Source organism: Protopterus annectens, chromosome 12.part0 (assembly GCF_019279795.1).
Source record: "Protopterus annectens isolate FY-2018-M chromosome 12.part0, PAN1.0, whole genome shotgun sequence".
Taxonomy (NCBI): domain Eukaryota; kingdom Metazoa; phylum Chordata; order Ceratodontiformes; family Protopteridae; genus Protopterus; species Protopterus annectens.
Genome location: NC_056746.1, coordinates 322076207 through 322098968, shown reverse-complemented (window position 1 = coordinate 322098968; position 22762 = coordinate 322076207). Strand labels below are relative to the sequence as shown.

At 45.6% G+C, this 22762-nt stretch overlaps 1 protein-coding gene across 1 annotated transcript in view; it reads left to right on the top strand.

Annotated features, from left to right (window-relative positions):
• RBBP6 (RB binding protein 6, ubiquitin ligase) overlaps nucleotides 1-22762 on the top strand; it is a 2624906-nt gene that overhangs the window by 272199 nt on the left and 2329945 nt on the right. The window contains exons 2-4 of the mRNA XM_044089398.1: nucleotides 3845-3939; nucleotides 10645-10656; nucleotides 16572-16601. Coding sequence (XP_043945333.1) covers nucleotides 3845-3939; nucleotides 10645-10656; nucleotides 16572-16601 — 137 coding nt within the window. The remainder of the gene's footprint in view (nucleotides 1-3844; nucleotides 3940-10644; nucleotides 10657-16571; nucleotides 16602-22762) is intronic.

Genomic DNA, 22762 nt, shown 5'->3' with positions numbered 1-22762 from the left:
ACTGCGCCCAGAGTATTCACGAAATGCATGGCATCAGTAATTGCCTACTGCAGACTTCAAGGGATACAAGTATATACCCTTATTTGGACGACTGCCTGATCCAAGCGGACAGCAAGCACATTCTTCTGAAACAGCTGGCTTATGTAATAATGTTGTTGAGCGCTCTGGGATACACAGTCAACAAAAAGAAATCAAGGCTAATACCCTCTCGGAAGATAATTTTCCTGGGTGCCAACTTGGACACAAACACCCAGATGGCCTACCTCACGCCAGAGAAGCAGGGGCAACTAACTCAATACTTCAGAGCACTAGCAAATTGCACCAGGCTGACTGCAAGGAAAATCCTGCAGGCTCTGGGATTCATGGCATCTTGCATCTTACTAATCCCATGTGCAAAGCTGCATATGAGGAAACTTCAATGGTACCTGAAAAACATATGGTCTCAACACAGCCACAGTTTGGAAACAGTAATACCACTAATTCCATGTCTGCAAAAGGAATTTCTGTGGTGGGCTCAAGCATGCCAAACAAACACAGGCCTTCTATTCAGCAAGCCTCATGCAAATCAAGTCATCACAACAGACGCCTCTGACTACGCCTGGGGGGCGCACATGACAGATCGGTGCATTCAGGGCAAATGGTCCCAAAAAGAAAAGCACCTTCACATCAATCAAAAGGAAATGCTAGCAGTAATAAATGCTATTATGGCTTTCAAGGACCTTCTGCAACCAGGTCAACTATTGATAAGAATGCCACTAAACCAACCAAAAAGGAAAGCGACGACAACTGCAGGTAGAAGAAGATCCTCCAAGTTTATTAACACACAGAAGCACGAAATAATCCACAGAATGATGATATTGATAAGAATGGACAACACCACAGTTATGTGGTACATAAACAAACAGGGAGGAACACATTCATACCCCCTATGCAGACTGGCCATGTCACTTTGGAACATGGCCATGGACTTGCACATCGAACTACAAGCACAGTACTTGCCAGGCAAGGAAAACACGCTGGCAGACAACCTAAGCAGAAATATGACAGATCCACACGAATGGAGGTTGCATCCAAAAGTTTTTACAGAAACAATCCAAGCATGGGGAAGGCCAGCCATAGATCTCTCTGCCTCCCACAAAAATCACCAATTGACAAAATTCTGCTCAAGGATTTTCCATCCAAAGGCCTGGAGAGTGGATGCTCTCTCTTTCATTTGGACATCAATGACAGTTTATGCCTTCCCACCTCTTCCTCTGCTGCCCAAAGTTCTATTGAAAACCAGAGCAGACAGACCAAAGATGATTCTCATTGCTCCGGACTGGCCAAGACAACACTGGTACCCACTCCTGAGGAGCCTGACTCATTCCCCACCATGGACCCTGCCTCTAATACCTCTTCTTCTGACTCAGCACAGCTTCAAAACTCTTCACAGCCAGCTAAAAACACTCAATCTAGCCGCATGGAAGATTCCTTAGCATCACAACAGACCCTACTCTCCAAGGAGGTGCAGGATGTCATTTTGGAGGCCAGAAGGCCGTCAACTAGAAAAGCTTACTCCGCAAAATGGAAACGGTTTTGTGTCTGGAATGAGAAAAAGGGCCAGGATTCTGGAAAACTGAATTTACTTCAAATACTACAGTATTTAGCTGAGCTGCTAAGCAGTGGACTTTCATTCTCCTCCATCAAAATCCATGCCTCAGCCATTTCTGCAGAATACAACACTGATCCACCCTTATTCTCTCACCCTCTCTTCAGACAGTTCCTCAGAGGGGCTAAGAATCTAAGACCCCCAAGAAAACAACCAATACCTGCTTGGGATCTCAATTTCATTCTGGAAAAACTGACCTTGCCTCCCTTTGAGCCAGCTGCCTCATCGATTTGCAATATTTGTCCTGGAAAACAGCTTTCCTTCTGGCTGTTACCTCAGCTCGTAGAGTTTCAGAACTACAAGCTCTCATGACTGTGCAGCCTTTCATCATCTTCCATCAGGACAGAGTTTCCTTACGAACCAACCCGTCCTTTATGCCTAAAGTGGTATCCAGGGTAGCTTTGAATCAGGCCATACACTTGCCTACCTTTTATCCTAATCCTCAAAACAAAGGGGAGAGATTACTACATTCCTTGGACATCCACAGACAACTACGTTATTATCTGGACAGAACAAAGCCTTTCAGAAAATCAGAACAGCTCTTTGTGTCCTATGCTGTAGGAGCTCAAGGAAAGCCAATTTCGAAACAGACCATCTCAAAATGGATAGCCCACTGCATATGCTTTTGCTATTCTTTTCATGGCAAAACTGTACCTACAGGCATCAGATCTCACTCCACAAGGGCCACAGCTACTTCTGCAGCTTTCCTCAGAGGAGTTCCTACCAAAGATATTTTGGAAGCAGCCACTTGGAGTTCTGTGCATACCTTCTTCTCCAAGCACTACCACCTACCGTTATACTCCAAATCTAGAGCAGGCTTTGCCACTGCAGTCTTGCAGGGCATCCTGGCTCCTCCTAGTTCCACCTAGTGCCTACCACCCCTTTCTTAGCTTTGGGATTCTACCCATCTGTTATGACTGCAGCTGTATGCACGATGAACATAGTACAGTTTTGTACCTACCATAAATGTAGATGTTCGAGTGCTAATACAGCTGCAGTCCAGGTTTCCCTCCCTCCTTCCCCTCTTGGGACAGGCCTATAGGCTAACACATCCTCATACAACCTGATTGGGGTATTCATTTATGGTGTATTTGCTTGCAACTACTGTATTTTGATTATATTGCACTGCTTTATTACACAAATTTCTGTATTGCCTTCCTTCTGTGGGCACCTGACATCTGGGGCAAGAAAAACTGAAGAAAATGGCGTCTGCTGGTTCTTTTATACCCCTGTCGCACTGACGTCAGGGAAGAAGCGACAACCGACGCCGGACCTAGACTTTGGAATTCGGCCGACCGAGGATCCGCCTGACGGCAGGAGAACCCATCTGTTATGACTGCAGCTGTATTAGCACTCGAACATCTACATTTATGGTAGGTACAAAACTGTACTTTGTGTACACTTACCATAAATGTAGATGTTCGAGTGTATTCACTGTTGCAGTCCAGGTTACCCACCTGCCATCCCCCTTTTTTTTGCTGGAACTTATCTTTCCTTCTCTAATTTATACAACCTATGTGGTGTGTTTGCTTGTAGATGAAGGTAAAGTTTATATTGCTGCATGTATTTTTATATATATAAATTTTGGCTACCCTTTTAGGGGGCACCTGACATCTGGGGCAAGAAAAACTGAAGAAAATGGCGTCTGCTGCTGCTTTTGTACCCCTGACGACCTGACATCAGGGAAGGGGCGACAACAGCTGACGCAGGACCCAAGACTTTGGATTTCAGGCCGACTGAGGGCAACCTGCCAGCAGGATTACCCCAAATGTAATGACTGCAACAGTGAATACACTCTAAAATCTACATTTATGGTACGTGCATACCACTGTACTTTTTGTTTTTCCAAAAATAATTTTACATGCAATTCAGGAACCATTTCTTCAATTTAGCTGCATCTTCCCAGTTCACTGCAGTGCGTGCATTTTTCACAAACTGTTTAGGTGCAACACTTCGATAGTTTGTATGCTTTTTTTGCTGCTATTCTTTGTCCCATAGATTAAGTTTAATAGCAGGATACTTCTGGTGTTCAGTCTGCAGTACAGTAGCAGTCATGCCTGTGTCTAGCCTGTTGCTACTCGACTGTTATGTTGTCATTTTGTAGCCATAGTAGGAGTGTTGCAGTTTAAGGAGAAAAGTAATTGCATATACATGTGTATTTTATTGAACGATGGTGACACTTTTTTTTTCCTCCAGAATATACCGATGATGCTGCGTTAATCCCTAAAAATTCGTCTGTGATTGTTAGGAGAATCCCCATTGGAGGAGTAAAAACTGCCAGCAAAACCTATGTCTTGTAAGTAAAATTTGATACAAGTCTGTTTTCATATGCCTGCCACTGAAATTGATAATTTGCTTTGTTACTCTTAGGCTATATATTAGTAGATGTTCTGCTGTTGTATTGTGATTTATGTGATTCTTTGTTACAGGGCTAGTCTGTCTTGGCAGACATTTCAGAGCCAAGACCCCTTTCCCCTTGGATGGGCTGACATTACCTTATCACTGGTGTCTTCATTTATAGGGTATATAGGCAGCTTTTGTCCACACCGTTCATAATTCTTTCTTGCAGAAAAAATGTTCTTGAGACCGCATGTCAGTCTTGGTCTGTGGTTTAAAGATCAAGAGATAAGTACTATGCCAGGGACCCATGTTTTGTGTATGTATTTATATGAAGTGTGTGTATATAGCATATTGTGTAGTGTGGAGGTATATGTGCTCCCGTAAATATTAAAAATTGTGCCTGTAATCACCAGAGTACTTTCACGGACTTCCACATTGTGTGTAATTTTCCTTCGGCCACTGCATGATGGGGATAACTATTTGCCAGAGGTTTCACCCAGAGACAATTAAGAGAAGTAACCCTACTGGTGTAACCAGCTAGACAAGCTTGTGGCCTTACTGAAGTCTCCAGTTATGTCTGCAGGCTCACAGCAACTAGGAAGAATGAATGTTTGACCAAAAACATGCTCCTAAAGGGAGAAGGAAGCGGCCACCCTGGAACTTTAAAGCTCACCAATTACTTGCCATGTGGTCTGAGAGGACCAATTTTGTGGTTGGACTTGATAACCCATCCCTCAGGCCTGCAGTCTCGCCTGTCAGGAGGCTTTTATGCCTGTGACCTTTGGCATAATCAGTAGGGGCTTTTGCTAATTTTTGGATGCTGGCTCCCCAGTACCTCTGTCTCTTATCAAGCAAAGGGGGAGGATTATAGTTAGTGAAGTCATTTGAGCCTTATATTCATGCTAGACTCTCCAGGGGCTGCCTGCTCTATAAATGGCCTTCTTTACCCAGACAGCAACTTCTGGGTGGGTCTAACCCAGGTCTATCCAGACTCCTTCCAAGGATTTGGCTAAATTGATAAAGGTTTGCCTTACGTTTCTCTAAATTGTAGCCAGATTCTTATCGGCACCTGTTTTTCCTGATGTTCTTCCTGTTTCACTGTTGCAGTCATTACATTTGGGTTATCTGCTTGCAGATAGCCCTCAGTTGGCCTGATTAGCGAAGTCTTGGGTCCTGCGTCGGTTGCTGTTCTTTCTTCCATGACGTCATGTCGTCAGGGGTATAAAACTTGCAGCCAACACCATTACGTCAGTCTTCCTTGCCGTGCAGTCCCCGAAGCAGAAGCAGTTAGCAAGTGCCGGTCAGCTGACTCCTGAAATTTTCGTTTGAGTTTCAGAACCAAAGTCTTCAACTAAAAGCTAAGTACCCCATTGGGGAAACTTTTTCTTGCTCTTAACCGATGTCAGTAAAAGTTAATAATTGCATTACTTGTGGAAAGCAACTACCTCATTAAGATTTTCATTCGTACTGTATTCCTTGCTTAGGCCCTGACCACGACATACCTCGCTGTCTGTTTTGTGCCCTATTTAAACCACAAACTGTCAGTCGGTATATTTACACTTCTAAATATTTTGGTGCTCTGTTCAGTTATCCTGATATGTCTTCAGTCAGCCTTCCGACTACTGACATTCTGAAAAAACGCAAAGATAAAGATGGAGACAGGCCGATTAGGTCCAAAAATGCTGACGACGCTTCTCCTAAGCCAGTCGCCAGTTCACCGGTACTCAGTGAGGCGCTTTCGCAACCCCTGATACCTACTACTACTGATTCGCAGGCCTCTACCGAGACCCATTCGGAGTCTGGTATGCTGCAAGATGCTTTAACTGTGGAACCTGTGGATGTGTCTACCCTGGATGGGTCTGGAGCCGCTGTGCAGGCACTGGCTTCGGAGTGTGTATTCAGGCCTACTGGTTTGCGTATTAAACCGATGCCATCTTCTTCTTCAAGGCCTAAATCTCGAACCATGTTTAAAAACTGATGCCCAGACCGCATGGTCAGGCCTCTATGCCTAAAAAACACACAAGAATGGCCAAAGACCTTATTACTTTAATCAGGGGAAGCTAGCCTTCCCCTTCTAAGAGAGCTAGGACTGAGTTTGTTTATGATACTTCTGACCAGAATTCTGAAATTTCTGATGTCCTTCATGGATGCATCTGCAGTCATAACAAGTGGGTTGTCCTGTCGTCAGGCAGCCCTGCAGTCGGCCGGATTCCAAAGTCCGGGTCCGGCTTCGGCTGATGTCGCACTCCACCCGACGTCATCTCTGTTGGTCTTCGGGTATAAAAGCATCAGCCGACGCCATTTTCCCCAGTCTTTCTTGCCGCGTGCCAAGCAAAAGCTGTTCGCAAGTGCCGGTCGGTCGGATCCAGAGATTACTTCTACGAATACTACTCAAGACTTCTAAAGCTAAGTACCCGTTGGGGACTCTTTCTTGCCTCAGCCGATGTCAGAAAAAGTTAACAATTGTTTAACCTGTGGGAAACAAATACCTCATAAAGATTTCCACTCTTACTGTCTGCCTTGTTTAGGCCCAGCCCACGACGTAGCAGCCTGTTCGGCCTGTGCCTCTTTCAACCGACGACGCTTAGGCGTCGGTCAGAGTTTGCAGAACAGTTTTTCGGTTCTGATTTTGCGTACATTATGCCGCCGGATCCTCCGACTACCCCAAAAACGCAAAGATAAAGACCGACACTCGCGGTCCGGTTTCGCGAAACCACGGTAAAGCAAACCGAGTGTCTCGGTTTCGGCCGAAACCGAGAAAACTGCTCAAACTACAGCTGAACCTATTCTTACAACTGAGGCCCCTGCTACAACTCTTGAATCGACCTCAGAAATTTTACCCACTACGGTGGTTGACTTATCAGACACCATCCCCTTGGATGTCTCTACCCCAGCACGTGGTGCTGCTAGGCCCCCAGCTGCCATGTCCATTAAGGCCTTCGCCAGGGCTAAAGCAGCCAAGACTACTAAAACAGTGCCTGTTAAACCCCCCACATCCAGGCCCTCTTCTAGTTCTCAAATGCTTTCTTTGGCAGAAGATTTAATTTCTTTAATTAGAGGATCTCAATCTCACCCAGACAGGGCCTCTCAGCACCCAGAGAAGAGACCTAGGGCAGAGCCCCCTGAGCCAGTGTCTTCTGATGATTCTGCTGATGAATCAGACATAACTGACCAGCCTGGGCCTTCTCCAATTTTGAAGATTCTGATGCTGAAGAATCCATTCCAGCTGCTTCCCCACCAGAAGAATTCTCCTTTGGGGAAACCTTGCATGCCATGCGAGAACAGTTCCAATGGCAGCAACAGGATTTTTCAGACTCCAGAAAAGACTTAGGACCTTTCTGCACCTCCCACAGCACAGCCCCTTAGCTATACCTCCTGTTCTCTCTGTGGTGGATGATGCTTTCAATGATGTTTGCTCCGCTCCAGATTCTTTACCCCAGCCCCTGCCAAACCAGACAGATTTTACAGGGTGCCAGATACTCATCACCACCTTTACAAGGCCCCACTTGCAGACCCAGAAACTATATCCCAGGGTCCCAAGGCAGTAGCCGACCACAGCTAAAACCCTATTCCTTCTGAAAGGGAAGTAAGGTCACTAGACAGATGGGGTAAAAGGTCTACACTTCAGCTACTCTCTCAGCTAGAGCTTTAAACTGTCAGTTTCACATGATACAATACCAAGAGTTTATGCTTGATCAGTTAACTAAAAAACTAACCACTGATGAATCTCTTGATAAGAAATATGTGTTAGAGATGGTAAATAACATACAACAGGTTAGCAACCATTCCTTAAAATGTGGCTATGATGCACTGGAGGCTTCATTTAGATCAGCCATGACAGGCACAGTGATAAGAAGGCATGCATGGCTAAAGGAACAAGCTTTACGGATCATGTTAAAGCTAAGTTGCTAGATGCTCCTATGGACAAGACAAGTTTGTTTGGTACACCTGCACAGCAGGTTATGAAGAAAATGGAAGAAAAGGCAAAATCTGTTCAAACTGTTAAAGATTTCTTGCAGGTTCAACCCCAAGGTTTAGCAGGAACTGGCCTGCCAAAATTGGTCCTTTCCTGACTCCACAAAATTTCAAAGGGGCAGGAATAGGCGTTCCAGAGGCAGAAACCAATCCAGAGGAGGTGCCTACAGAGGACGACAGTGGCAAGGTAACAACAGAGGCACAGACACAGCCACTGCCACTACATCAGCACAACCACAGTGACTTAATCCTAAATCCGCCTACCAGGGAACAAATAGCAGCTCCTCTAGGCGGAAAGTTAACCTTATTTTCAAAGAACTGGCACTACATAACAAAAGACAAGTGGATTTTACAAACCATAGATCAAGGTTACGGTTTCACTTCCACACTTTACCAGTCAAAGAGGAATGCCAAATCTACCTCCAAATCAAAAACAGAGGCTCTACAGATAATGGAGTTAGCAAACATGAGAGCTGTGGAAAGAGTGCCAACAGCAGAACAAGGAAAGGGTTCTACTCCAGACTATTCCTAGTTCCAAGAAAGGAAAAAGTTGGAGACCAATTCTCGACCTGTCCTCCTTAAATACATACATCATTGTCCCAAAATTCAAAATGCTGACCCTACAGCAACTTCTTCCCATGCTGGGCAAGGAGTCTTGGCTGGTAACTCTAGATCTCAAGGAGGCATACCTGCACGTCCCCATTCGACCAATCTGCAGAAGATACCTCAGATTTCTTGCAGGATCAGAGCACTATCAATTCTCAGCATTGCCCTTTGGCTTATCTACTGCCCAGAGTATTCACAAAATGCCTGGCATCAGTAATCGCCCATTGCAGACTACAGGGAATTCAAATTTACCCATACCTGGACGACTGCCTGCTACAAGGGGACAACAAAAGCAAGCTGACAACAGATTTACAAAGGGTCATTTACTTGCTACAAGGACTGGGATACACAGTCAATTTACAAAAGTCAAGGCTGATACCATCCCAAACAAGGACATTCTTGGCGCTGAATTGGACACAGTACAACAGATGGCATTCCTGACTACAGAAAAACAAGAAGAACTTCCTCTTTACTTCTTGGCACTAACAAAACTGAACAAGTTAACAGCAAGAAAAGTTCTGCAGGCCTTGAGCTTCATGGCATCATGCATAATCTTGGTCCCATTTGCCAGACTACATATGAGGAAACTACAGTGGTACCTAAAGAATTTATGGTCCCAACACAGACACAGTCTAGAAACAGAAATCCCACTAATTCCATGCTTAAAACAGGAGTTCCTATGGTGGGCTCAGGCATGCCAGTCAAACCCAGGCCTACCCTTTCGCAGATGTCAACCAAGCCAGACCATCACAACAGACGCTTCAGACCTAGGATGGGGGCCCACATGCTGGACAAATGCGTGCAAGGATTGTGGACACAGGATCAACTTCACCTGCACATCAATCTAAAAGAAATGCTGGCAGTAAAACTGGCAATCCAAAAGTTCAAACCATTTCTCAAAGAGGGCCAATTGATAAGGACAGACAACACCACAGTCATGTGGTACATCAACAAACAGGGAGGCACTCATTCATACCCCCTATGCAGAATGACCTTGGAGCTGTGGACCCTGGCACTCAGCTACAACATTCAGTTACAGGCAATATTTGTACCGGGGAAAGACAATACTCTAGCAGACATATTAAGCAGAACCACGGATGCCCACGAATGGAAGCTGCACCGGACATCTTCAAGACCATCTCAAAGGAATGGGGAATGCCACAGATAGACCTAATCGCATCACCTCTCAATCACCAGCTCAAAAGATTCTGCACAAGGACATTCCACCCACTAGCATGGAAAGTGGACTCACTCTCCCTCAACTGGAAAGGCCTAACAGCATATGCATTCCCACCTCTTCCTTTGATACACAAGGTACTACTAAAAATCAAGGAAGACCGTCTAAGCATAAGCCTGTTAGCTCCAAACTCGCCAAGACAACACTGGTACCCACTACTGAAGAGCATGTCTCGGAACAATATGTGGCCAATACCCCTGATGCCTTTGATGTTAACTCAGAACAACTACAGCATCATACATCCAAACCTAAAAACGCTGCAACTGAATGCATGGAACATCACATAGCAGCAGCTAATCCAGAACTTTCCCAAAGAGTTAAAGACATTATTCTTGAAGCACGCAGACCTTCAACAAGAAGGAACTATGCTGGAAAATGGAAAAGGTTTGTCATTTGGAGTACGGAAAGAGGAAAAGATGTGTCAAACATAGATATGCCTAACATTCTGGAGTATCTGGCGAACTTCTTCATTCAGGCCTGTCCTACTCCTCCATCAAGATACATGCATCAGCTATTTCAGCAGAATACAGCTTTGATCCACCTGTTTTTCACCCTTTGCTCAGGCAGTTCCTCAGAGGAATCAAGAATGTAAAACCTCCAAGGAAACCACCATTACCAGCTTGGGATTTAAACTTTGTGCTAGAAAAGTTGACACTATCACCCTTTGAACCAGCAGCAACAGCAGACCTACAACACCTGTCATGGAAAACTGCTTTCCTACTGGCAATTACTTCAGCAAGGAGGGTTTCAGAACTACAGGCCTTAATGGCAGTGCAACCCTTCCTAATCTTCCACCAAGATAGTGTCCATGAGGACTAATCCTACATTTATGCCCAAGGTGGTATCCAGAGTGTCTTTAAACCAGGCAATCCACCTACCTACCTTCTTTCCCAACCCACAAAACAGAGGGAAAGAATACTGCATACCTTGGATGTACATAGACAGCTACGCTACTACTTGGACAGAACAAAAATAGCAGAAAGACTGACCAACTTTTTGTAGCCTATGCAACAGGAAGGGAAGGAAAAGCTATTTCCAAACAGACAATCTCCAAATGGATAGGAAATTGCATACGATACTGTTACTCCTTCCATGGAAAACCAATTCCACAGAACATAAGACCTCATTCTACAAGGGCAACAGCCACTACCACAGCCTTCTTACGAGGAGTGGCAACCAAAGACATTATTGAGGCTACTTGGACCTCCGTGCATACATTTGCCAAGCATTATAATTTGCCTCTATATTCCAGATCCCGAGCAGGGTTTGCCACTGCTGTACTGCAAGGGATCCTAAACACACCATAATCTACTTTTATCCTCCTCCCTAGTTGGCTATGGTATTCTACCCACTTGTTATGACTGCAGATGCATCCATGAAGGACATAGTACAGTTTTGTACCTACCATAAATGTAGATGTCCGAACTGGATAGCATCTGCAGTCAGGATTACCCCTCCTTCCCCTCTGTGGTACTCCTAGGGTGTTTACCCTCCTAATAGCTAGCTGTTGGGGGGGAGTCTTTTATGGTGTATTTGTTTGTATATATGTATATATATGCTTATTGCTGTGTTTACCTCTATCTATTTGGAAACATTGGCATCTATCCAAATTTTTAGCCTGCAAGAGGGCTACTGGCATCTGGGGCAAGAAACACTGAGGAAAATGGCGTCGGCTGATGCTTTTATACCCGAAGACCAACAGAGATGACGTCGGGTGGAGTGCGACATCAGCCGAAGCCGGACCCGGACTTTGGAATCCGGCCGACTGCAGGGCTGCCTGACGACAGGACAACCCACTTGTTATGACTGCAGATGCTATCCAGTTCGGACATCTACATTTATGGTAGGTACAAAACTGTACTTTTCCTCTGATGACCAGGATTTACCCTCATCTGCCTATGATGATTCTGATGCTGAGGACTCCATTTCCTCTGCCCCCCCCCCCCCATAGGATTTCTCTTTTGGTGATACCTTAGGAATTTCTTTCTTTTGCTCCAGCACAGGCCTTTAGCCATACCTCCTGTACTAGACATTGTTGATGATACATTTGCAGAATCTGGCTTGGACCCTGACTACTTAACCTCCTGCTCCCAAGAAACCTGGTAGATATTACAGGGTCCCTGATTCTCACAAGTTCCTTTTTAAAAATCCTACTGCGGATCCTGAGACCATTTCACAGGGGCCCAAGGGTATTAAAGCTACTACTGCCAAAAACCCTACCCCCTTCTGAGAGAGACTCCTGGGCGCTGGATAGATGGGGTAGCAAGGTATATACTTCTGCAACTTTGGCCATTAGGGCCTTAAACTGCCAATTTCATATGTTGAAGTATTAGCAGCATATTATTGGATTACTTAAACAGAAAGTGATGTTTCCTGATTGTGCTGAAAATAAGGAATTTACAGGATTTATTTCATTCAGCTGGACAGGTTGGAAAACATACTTTGCAATGTGGTTTTGACTCTCTAGAGGCATCTTGCAGGGCTGCTGTAACTGGGTCTGTACTTGGAAGGCATGCTTGGCGTAAGGAGCAATCCCTACCAGATCATGTTAAAGCAAAATTACTGGATGCTCTCCTAAACCAGGACCACCTGTTTGACAACAAGGCAGAAGTTCTTAAAAAGACTGAAGAAAAGGCTAAATTTATGCAGACTGTTAAAGATTCTTTACAAGTACAACCTCCAAGATTTAGTAGCATTGGCCTTCCAAGAATTGGTCCTTTCCTGCCTCTTCCAGACCTTCTCAGTCCAAACCCAGATCCAGCAGAGCTCCCAGGCTGCAGTCCCAAGGTATGCATAGGACTAAGCAGTGGGGGACCTCCACTTCCAAATCTGGGAGTAACAAGACTCCGCCCTATGGTAAACTGTATCAGTGACTTCCTTTTAAAATTTCCAAGCACTTATGAATTGACTGCCCATTTGGGGGGAACGATTGATCTTCATGCAAAGAACTGGGAACTCATTACCCAGGGCAAATTGGTTTTAACTACAGTGTCCCAGGGATACAGATTTCACTTCCACACGTTGCCAACACCAAGCAGGTGGCCAGTCCTACCCCTAAATCAGTGGGCAGCGGCCCAAAACCAAATACATTCTCTCTCTTAAGCATGGGGGCTATTCAATTGGTACCAGAAGAGGAAAAGAGACAAGGTTTCTACTCAAGACTTTTCCTAGTACCCAGAAAAGACAGTTCATGGTGTCCTATCCTGGACCTGTCTTCTCTAAACACCTTTTTGGCGATTCCAAAATTCAGAATGCTGACTCTTCACCAGTTGCTTCCTATGCTAGGCAAAGATGCCTGGATGGCAACACTAGATTTAAAAGAAGCATACCTGCACATCCCAATCAGGGTATCTTTCAGAAGATACCTACGATTCAATGCAGGCTACATGCACTATCAGTTCTCTGCACTACCCTTTGGCTTATCTACTGCGCCCAGGGTATTCATGAAGTGCCTAGCTCCAGTTATTGCATTTTGCAGGCAAAGAAATATTCAAATATACCCATACCTGGACAATTGTCTAATTCAGGCAGAATGCCAGGACATACTTTTGAATCATCTGGCCTTTGTACAAAGGGTTCTGACTTGTCTGCAGTACACCATAAACGAAAAGAAATCACACCTGGTGGTACCCTGTCAACAAATTATATTCCTGGGAGCAAGCTTGAATACAACTTCCCAGATGGCTTTCCTTACGCCAGAGTAACAAATTCATTTAACAACCAACTTCAAGTGGCCACAAAAACCCTATCTAAGACGAATACTGCAAACCTTGGTGTTCATGGCCTCCTGCATTCTTCTAATTCCATATGCAAGACTGCATATGAGGAAACTACAGTGGTATCTAAAAAGCTTATGGTGTCAACATTCTCAGGATCTAGAAGCAATGATTCTTGTCGTACCTTGCCTACGTCTAGAGTTCCTTTGGTGGGCAGCGGCCTGCCACCAAAACAAGGGACTACCTTTCATTCACACCACCCCCTGCCACCCAAATCCTAACAGACACATCAGACTGTGCATGGGGGGCTCACCTGGCAGGGAAGTGCATTCAGGGCAAATGGAACCCAATTCAAATGCACCTGCATATCAATCAAAAAAAAAGTTAGCTGTACAGAATGCTCTGACAGCCTTCAAGGACCACATTCTTCCAGGACAACTCGTGGCAAAGACGGACAGCACCACTGTTATGTGGTACACAAGCGGGGTGGTACGCATTCTTACCCCCACTGCAGACTAGCCATGGCATTGTGGAACACAGCCTTGAGCTACCATGTGCACCTACAAGCTAAATTCCTGTCAGGAAAATTAAATACACTGGCAGACGGGCTAAACCGCAAACCTCATGGACCCACACTAGTGGAAATTGGAACCAAGGATTTTCAACATGTTGACAAGCAAATGCGGGAGCCCAGATATACACCTGCTTGCCTCTCCCCAGAACTACCAGTTGGATACATTTTGCACAAGGACTCCCCACAAGCAAGCCTGGAAAGTGGGTGCTCTGCCCTTCAGCTGGAAAAGCCTATCAGTCTATGCCTTCCCCCCTCTGCCTCTGCTCTCCAAAGTAGTACTAAAAGTCAAACAGGACAAACCAAGGATGAATCTGATTGCACCAGACTGGCCATGCCAACACTGGTACCCCCTCCTGCGCAGTGTCACTGTTCTCCCCATGGCACCTGCCTCAGACTCCTTCCCAGTTGTCTCAGCAGGAGAACCAGATTCTGCACCCCCAGCTTCTAACACTGAACCTAGCAGTCTGGCTAATTACATAATCTCTCCTTTACCCATCCCTCAGTAAACCTGTGATGGATATCATTTTAGAGGCAAGGAGGCCTAGTACTAGAAAATCTTATGCTGAAAAATGGAAAAGATTCTATGCCTGGAACCAATCTCAAGGGATGAGCACAGCAGTGCCCAGTTTACCTCAGATTTTACAATACTTATCTGAGATGCTTCACAAGGGCCTGTCTTTTTCCTCCATCAAAATTCACGCCTCAGCCATTTCAACTCATTATAACACAGAACCTCCCCTCTTCTCTCATCCACTGCTCAAACAGTTCCTCAGAGGGGCCACAAATTTGAGACCACCCAGGAGAGCTTCATCCCCAGCCTGGGACCTTAACTTTGTATTGGAGAAACTCACTCTCTCCCTCCTTTCGAGGTACTGCAGACTTAAAAATTCTTTCTTGGAAAACTGCTTTCCTTTTAGCAATCACTTCAGCTAGAAGGGTATCTGAATTACAGGCCCTTATGGCAGTGGAGCCTTTCATCATCTTTCATGCGGGCAGGGTGTCACTCAGAATCAATCCATCCTTCATGCCTAAGGTGGTATCCAGTGTGGCACTTAATCAGTCAATTAATTTGCCAACCTTCTTTCTCAATCCACAGAACAAAGGAGAATGGATACTTTCTTGGATGTGCACAGACAACGTAAGATTTTACTTGGACAGGACTAAACCTCAGAGAAAATCTGAAGAGCTGCTGGTAGCATTTGCTGCAGGGGCAGAGGGGAAGGCTATTTCAAAACAAACTATTTCTAAATGGATAAGCCATTGCATTCATTTCTGCTATAAGCACCATGGAAAACCTTTCCCCCAGGGGATCAGACCTCACTCCACCAGGGCTGCATCTACTTCTACAGCCTTTCTCAGAGGCGTTCTTACCAGGGACATCCTAGAATCTGCTACCTGGAGTTCTGTACATACTTTCACCAAGCAGTATAATTTGCCAATTTTCTCTAAATCTAGAGCTTGCTTTGCCACTGCAGTCTTGCAGGACCTTATAGCTGGCCCTAATGCTCTCTAAACTCCTCCTCCCAACCATAGCTTTGGGAATCTACCCAAATGTAATTACTGCAACAGTGAAATACGAAGAACATAGTACAGTTGTGTACTCTTACCATAAATGTAGATGTTAGTGTATTCACTGTTGCAGTCCTGGATGTTCATCGTGTTTCACTGCTGCAGTCATTACACTTGGGTTATCCTGCCGTCTGGCGGGCCCGCAATCGGCCTGAGTTCCAAAGTCTTGGTCCGGCGTTGGTTGCTGTCGCCTCTTCCCTGATGTCAGTGCGCCAGGGGGTATATAAGAAGCAGCCAACGCCATTTTCTTCAGTCTTTTTTGCTGCGTGGTGCCTGTAGCAAAGGCAGTTCGCAAGCGCCGGTCGGCAGACTCCTGAGATTTCAAATTCGATTTCAGAACCGAAGTCTTCAATAAAGCTAAGTACCCCGTTGGAGAAATTTTTTCTTGCCTCAGACCGATGTCAGAAAATTTGTATTTCTTGTGGGAAGCAAATGCTTCATAAGGATTTTCATTCTTACTGTATTCCATGCCTAGGCCCAGATCATGACGTCACAATTTGTTGGTTTTGTGCTAGATTTAACAAGCGCACTATTAAATGTCTGATTTTGCTCGCCATTACTTTGGGCGAAGGTTTAATTATACAATGCCGTTGGAAAAACCGACTACCGGAATGCATAAAAAGCGCAAAGATAAGGAAAGGCATCCGAGGCCCAAAACTGACGACTAAGCCTCTTCTAGGCGAGTCGCCGGTTTTTAGTGAAGTGCTTTCGCAGCCCCTGATACCCACTCTCTCAGAACCACAGGCCGTGACCTACCCCCACATGGAGGTGCCTAGGCCTCTGGAGCCTCAGGGTGTTGGGCCAACGGAGATTAACCCTTCAGATGGGTCCGGAGCCGCTGAGCAGGCATCGGCTTCTGAGGGTGTTTTCAGGCCTTCTCAACTTACCATTGCAACTACAGCCAAGACTAAGCCTACACTAAAGACAAAGAAGCAAGTACAGCATTCACCTGGACAGGCCTCCATGCCTAAAAAACAAATGCTCAAGATGGCCGAAGGCTTGATAACTCTGATCAGGGGTTCCCATCCCCCTCCTGAAAAAAAGGCCTAGGCAGGATACAGACTGATTCCTCTGACCAGGTTTCAATATATTGTGATTCCTCTTCAGACCAGGGATATTCCTCATCTCCCTATGAGGATTCTGATGCTGAAGAATCAATTCCTTCAGCCTATCCTCCTGAGGATTACTCTTTTTGGGGAAACTTTACATACCATGAGGGAGCATTTCCATTGGGAGGGCCAGGATTACTCAGAATCCAAGAAAAGGCTCAGAGACTTTCTTTTGCTGCCTCAGCACAGGCCCCTTGTTATTCCGCCAGTGTTAGACATTGTGGATGATGTGTTCTCTGAATCGAGTTTAAACCGGATTCTTTACTCCCAGCTCCAGTCAAGCCAGACAGGTACTACAGAGTCCCTGACTCTCACAAATTTCTTTATAAAAACCCTGTTGCTGACCCAGAAACCATTTCCCAGGGTCCCAAAGGGGTTAAGGCTTCCACGGCTAAGAATCCAGTTCCCTCGGATAGGGACTCTAGAGCATTAGGCAGATGGGGAAAGAAAGATGTTCATCGTGCATACAGCTGCAGTCATAACAGATGGGTTATCCTGCCGTCAGGCGGGTCCTCGGTCGGCCGAATTCTAAAGTCTAGGTCCGGCGTCGGTTGTAGTCGCTTCTTCCCAGACATCAGTGCGTCAGGGGTATAAAAGAGGCAGCCGACGCCATTTTCTTCAGTATTTCTTGACGCGCGGTGCCCGAAGCAGAAGCAGTTCGCAAGTGCCGGTCGGCCAGCTCCTGAGATTTACGAAAGTATTTCAGCCGAAGTCTTCTTGAAAGCTAAGTACCCCATTGGGGAAACTTTTCTTGCCTCAGACCGATGTCAGACAAAGTTACTAATTGCATTTCATGTGGGAAGCAAATACCGCATAAGGATTTCCACTCTTTCTGTATACCTTGCTTAGGCCCAGACCACGACGTCTCGGCCTGCCGTTTTTGTGATAGATTCAATAAGCGCACTATTAAGCATCGGGCGGAGTTCGCCCTTCACTTTTTTGGCAAAAAATTTAATTATATTATGTCGTCGGATACCCCGACCCCAGTTTTGAGCAAAAAACGCAAAGATAAGGACCGACACACGAGGTCCGCATCACCTACTGAAACCACGCTAAGGCCGACTACCGGTTCTCCGGTACTCAGCGAAGCCTCGCAGCCCCTGAGTACCGATGCTCATGCATTACCGGTGTCTTCAGTACCGAGGTCGCAGGCTCCTCGGCCCCATTCCTACTACAGATCGGCCTCTCCTGGCGGAAACTCAGAATTTAGACGGGCCTGCCATTTCTCAAGGGTCTTCAGGCCTTCCTCCTTCTCTATTAAAGCCTTCACTAAATCTAAAGCAGCCATGAAAACCAAAAACAGGTTCCTCAGACCCCTCTCAAGGCACCATGCCTAAAAACAGATGCTTAAAATGGCTGAGGATTTGATTACTCTTATCAGGGTTCTCATCCCCTCTGACAAAAGGCCCAGATTAGAGGAAGACTACCCTTCCTCAGATCAAGCTTCTATTACCTCAGAACTATCTGAGGACCAGGATTATGCCTATTCTCCATTCGAAGACTCTGATGCTGAGGAGTCTATTCCCTCGGTCTCCCCCCCTGAGGACTTCTCTTTTGGGGAAACCCTGCATACATTGAGGGAACACTTTCACTGGGAAGGCCAAGATTATCCAGATTCCAAGAAAAGGCTCAGGGAATTTCTTCTGCTCCCCTATCATAGGCCTCTGGCTATCCCTCCTGTTTTAGACAGAAGCCAGCCTTAATCCTGATTCTTTGCCTCCAGCTCCTGTTAAACCAGACCGGTATTACCAGGTTCCTGATTCTCACCAGTTCCTATATAAAAGCCATACTGCTGACCCAGAAACAATTTCACAGGGTCCCAAGGGAATTAAGGCCTCTACTGCTAAAAATCCATTACCTTCAGAGAGAGATTCCAGAGCTTTAGAAAGGTGGGGGAAAAAGGTGGTGTACACCTTGGCCACTTTAACCATGAGGGCATTAAACTGTCAGTTCCATATGTTAAAGTATCAACAGTTTTTGATATCTCAGCTGAAAAGCAAGATGACACAACCAGAACAACCAGATTTAAGAGTTGCAAGATTTGTTGCATGGTGCAGAGCAAGTGAGTAAACATACCTTGCAGTGTGGTTTTGATGCTTTAGAGGCCTCATGTAGAGCTGCTGTTACGGGGTCTATTATACGTAGGCATGCTTGGCTCAAAGAGCAAACCTTACCAGATCATGTCAAAGCTAAATTATTAGATGCACCTCTTCAAAAAGATGTATTGTTTGGTGTTAAAGCTGAGGCGGTGCTAAAGAAAATGGAGGAAAAAGCGAAATCAATGCAAACAGTGAAAGATTTCCTGCAGGTACAGCCTCCACGTTTCAGCAGAAACTGGCCTTCAAAACATTGGTCCTTTCCAGCCATGGACAGACCTCAAAGGGGCAGATACAGGCGCCCAAGGGGCAGAGGGCAACCTCAAGGATCCTTCAGAGCCAGACAGTGGCAAGCACCAACCCCAAGAGGTGGAGAAGATAGATCACAGTCTTTTAGAAAACAGACACAATGACTTCCCCCTACACCTGCCAAGCAAAGCTTTAATGGCAGCACCTTTGGGCGGAAAATTGACATTTTCAAAAAATTGGCATATTGTTACAAAAGACAAATGGATTCTGGACATTATAGACAGAGGCTACAGGTTCCACTTTCACACCCTTCCAGAAATGAGAGGCATGCCAAACCTGCCACAAAATCAAAGGGCAGAGGCACAAAAACAAGTTTCAGCTCTCATAGACATGAAAGCAATTCAAGAGGTACCTGCAAAAGAACAAGGTCAAGGGTTTTATTCCAGACTATTCCTGGTCAAGGGTTTTATTCCAGACTATTCCTGGTACCGAGGAAAGACAAAGATTGGAGACCTATCTTAGACTTATCCATCCTAAACACATATCTACAGGTGCCAAAATTCAAGATGCTCACATTACAGCAGCTTCTTCCCATGCTGGGCAAGGAGTCTTGGCTGGTAACATTGGACCTCAAGGAGGCATACCTGCATGTCCCTATCAGACAAGATTGCAGAAGATACCTCAGATTTCTTGCAGGTTCAACCCATTACCAATTCTCTGCATTGCCCTTTGGCTTATCTACTGCGCCCAGAGTGTTTACGAAATGCCTGGCATCAGTAATAGCCTTCTGCAGACTACAAGGGATACAAATCTACCCATATCTGGACGACTGCCTGATCCAAGCGGACAGCAAGGACATACTACTGCAGCACCTGGCGTTTGTAATAAAACTGTTGAACTTCCTGGGATACAGTCAACAGAAAGAAATCAAAACTAATACCCTCTCAACAAATAATCTTCCTGGGTGCCAGCTTGGATACAACCACCCAGATGGCCTACCTCACGCCAGACAGGCAAGGGCAACTGTCTCAATACTTCAGAAAAATGGCAACTTACACCAGGCTAACTGCAAGGAAAATCCTGCAGGCTCTGGGATTCATGGCATCTTGCATCCTACTAATCCCATGTGCAAAGCTGCATATGAGGAAACTTCAATGGTACCTGAAAAACTTATGGTCTCAACACAGCCACAGCTTGGAAACAATAATCCCACTCATTCCATGCCTTCAAAGGGAATTTTTGTGGTGGATCAAGCTTGCCAAAGAAACACAGGTCTTCCTTTCTGTGTACCTCCAGCAACTCAAATCATCACAACAGACGCCTCAGACTACGCCTGGGGAGCACACATGACAGATCAGCGCATTCAGGGAAAATGGACCCGAAAAGATAACCACCTCCACATCAACCAAAAGGAAATGCTAGCAGTGAAAAAGGCTATTATGACCTTCAAAGACCTACTGCATCCAGGCCAGCTATTGATAAGGACAGACAACACCACAGTGATGTGGTACATAAACAAACAGGGGGGAACTCATTCATACCCCCTGTGCAGGCAAGCCATGACCCTATGGAACACAGCACAGGAATTGCAAATTCAACTGCAGGCACAATTCCTGCCAGGGAAGGAACACACACTGGCAGACAACCTAAGCAGAAATATGACAGACCCACATGAATGGAAGTTGCATCCTCAACTTTTCACAAAGATAACTCAGGCATGGGGACAGCCAGACATAGATCTCTTTGCTACCCACAGAAATTGCCATTTGAAAAAATTTTGTTCAAGGACCTATCATCCACAGGCCTGGAAAGTGGACGCACTTTCCTTCAATTGGGCAACACTGATGGTCTATGCCTTCCCGCCTCTTCCACTGCTGCCCAAAGTTCTATTAAAAGCCAGAGCAGAGAAGCCGAAAATGATTCTCATCGCTCCAGACTGGCCAAGACAACACTGGTATCCGCTCCTGAGGAGCCTGACACACTCCCCACCATGGATCCTACCTCTAGTCCCTCTTCTGTTGTCCCAGCACAACTACAAAACCCTTCACAGCCATCTCAAAACTCTAAATCTAGTTGCATGGAGAATTCCTTGATTTCCCAATAGTTTCTCCTCTCCAAGGAGGTGCAGGATGTCATCTTGGAGGCCAGAAGACCTTCGACTAGAAAGGCTTACTCCGCCAAATGGAAATGATTTTATGCCTGGAATCTCGAAAAGGGACAGAATCCTTGGGTAATAAATATACCTCAAATTTTACAGTACCTAGCTGAGATGTTAAACAATGGACTTTCCTTCTCCTCCATCAAGATCCACGCTTCAGCCATTTCTGCACAATACAACACAGATCCTCCATTATTCTCACCCTCTCTTAAGGCAGTTCCTCAGAGGGGCAAAGAATATAAAACCCCCAAGGAAACCACCAGTCCCTGCTTGGGACCTCAACTACGTATTGGAAAAGCTGACCCTTCCTCCCTTCGAGCCAGCTTCTTCAACAGAGTTACAGTACTTGTCATGGAAAACGGCCTTTCTTCTGGCTATCACCTCAGCACGCAGGGTTTCGGAGCTACAGGCCCTCATGGCTGTGCAACCATTCATCATTTTCCATCAGGACAGAGTTTCCTTATGAGCCAATCCTACCTTTATGCCAAAGGTAGTATCCAGTGTAGCTTTGAATCAGACTATCCACTTACCTACCTTTTATCCTAATCCACAAAACAAAGGGGAAAGACTACTACATTCCTTGGACATTCACAGACAACTACGTTACTACTTGGGCAGAACAAAGCCATTCAGGAAATCTGAGCAACTCTGTGTCCTATGCTGTAGGTGCTCAGGGAAAGGCCATTTCCAAACAGACAATTTCAAAATGGATAGCCCACTGCATACACTTTTGTTACTCATTTCATGGAAAAATTGTGCCTGCATGCATCAGATCCCACTCCACCAGAGCCACAGCTACCTCTGCAGCCTTCCTCAGGGGGGTCCCTACCAAGGACATTTTGGAAGCAGCCACCTGGAGTTCAGTGCACACTTTTTCCAAGCACTATCACCTCCCACTATACTCAAAATCTAGAGCAGGCTTTGCCACAGCAGTCCTGCAGGGCATCCTAGCCCCTCCTAGTTCCACTTAGTGCCTACCACCCTTACTTAGCTTTGGGATTCTACCCATCTGTTATGACTGCAGCTGTATGCACAATGAACATAGTACAGTTTTGTACCTACCATAAATGTAGATGTTCGAGTGCTCCTACAGCTGCAGTCCAGGTTTCCCTCCCTCTAACCCCTCTTAGGACTTTCCTTATGACAAACACTTTTCATATAACCTTTTTGGGGTATTCTTTTATGGTGTATTTGCTTGCAACTACTGTTTTTGATTTATCAACATTGCATCTTTGTATAACATTGTTTGCCTTCCTTCTGGGGTCACCTGACATCTGGGGCAAGAAAAACTGAAGAAAATGGCGTCTGCTGCCTCTTATACCCCTGACGCACTGACATCAGGGAAGAAGCGACGACAACCGACGCCGGACCTAGACTTTGGAATTTGGCCGACCGAGGACCCGCTTGACGGCAGGATAACCCATCTGTTATGACTGCAGCTGTATGAGCACTCGAACATCTACATTTTTGGTAGGTACAAAACTG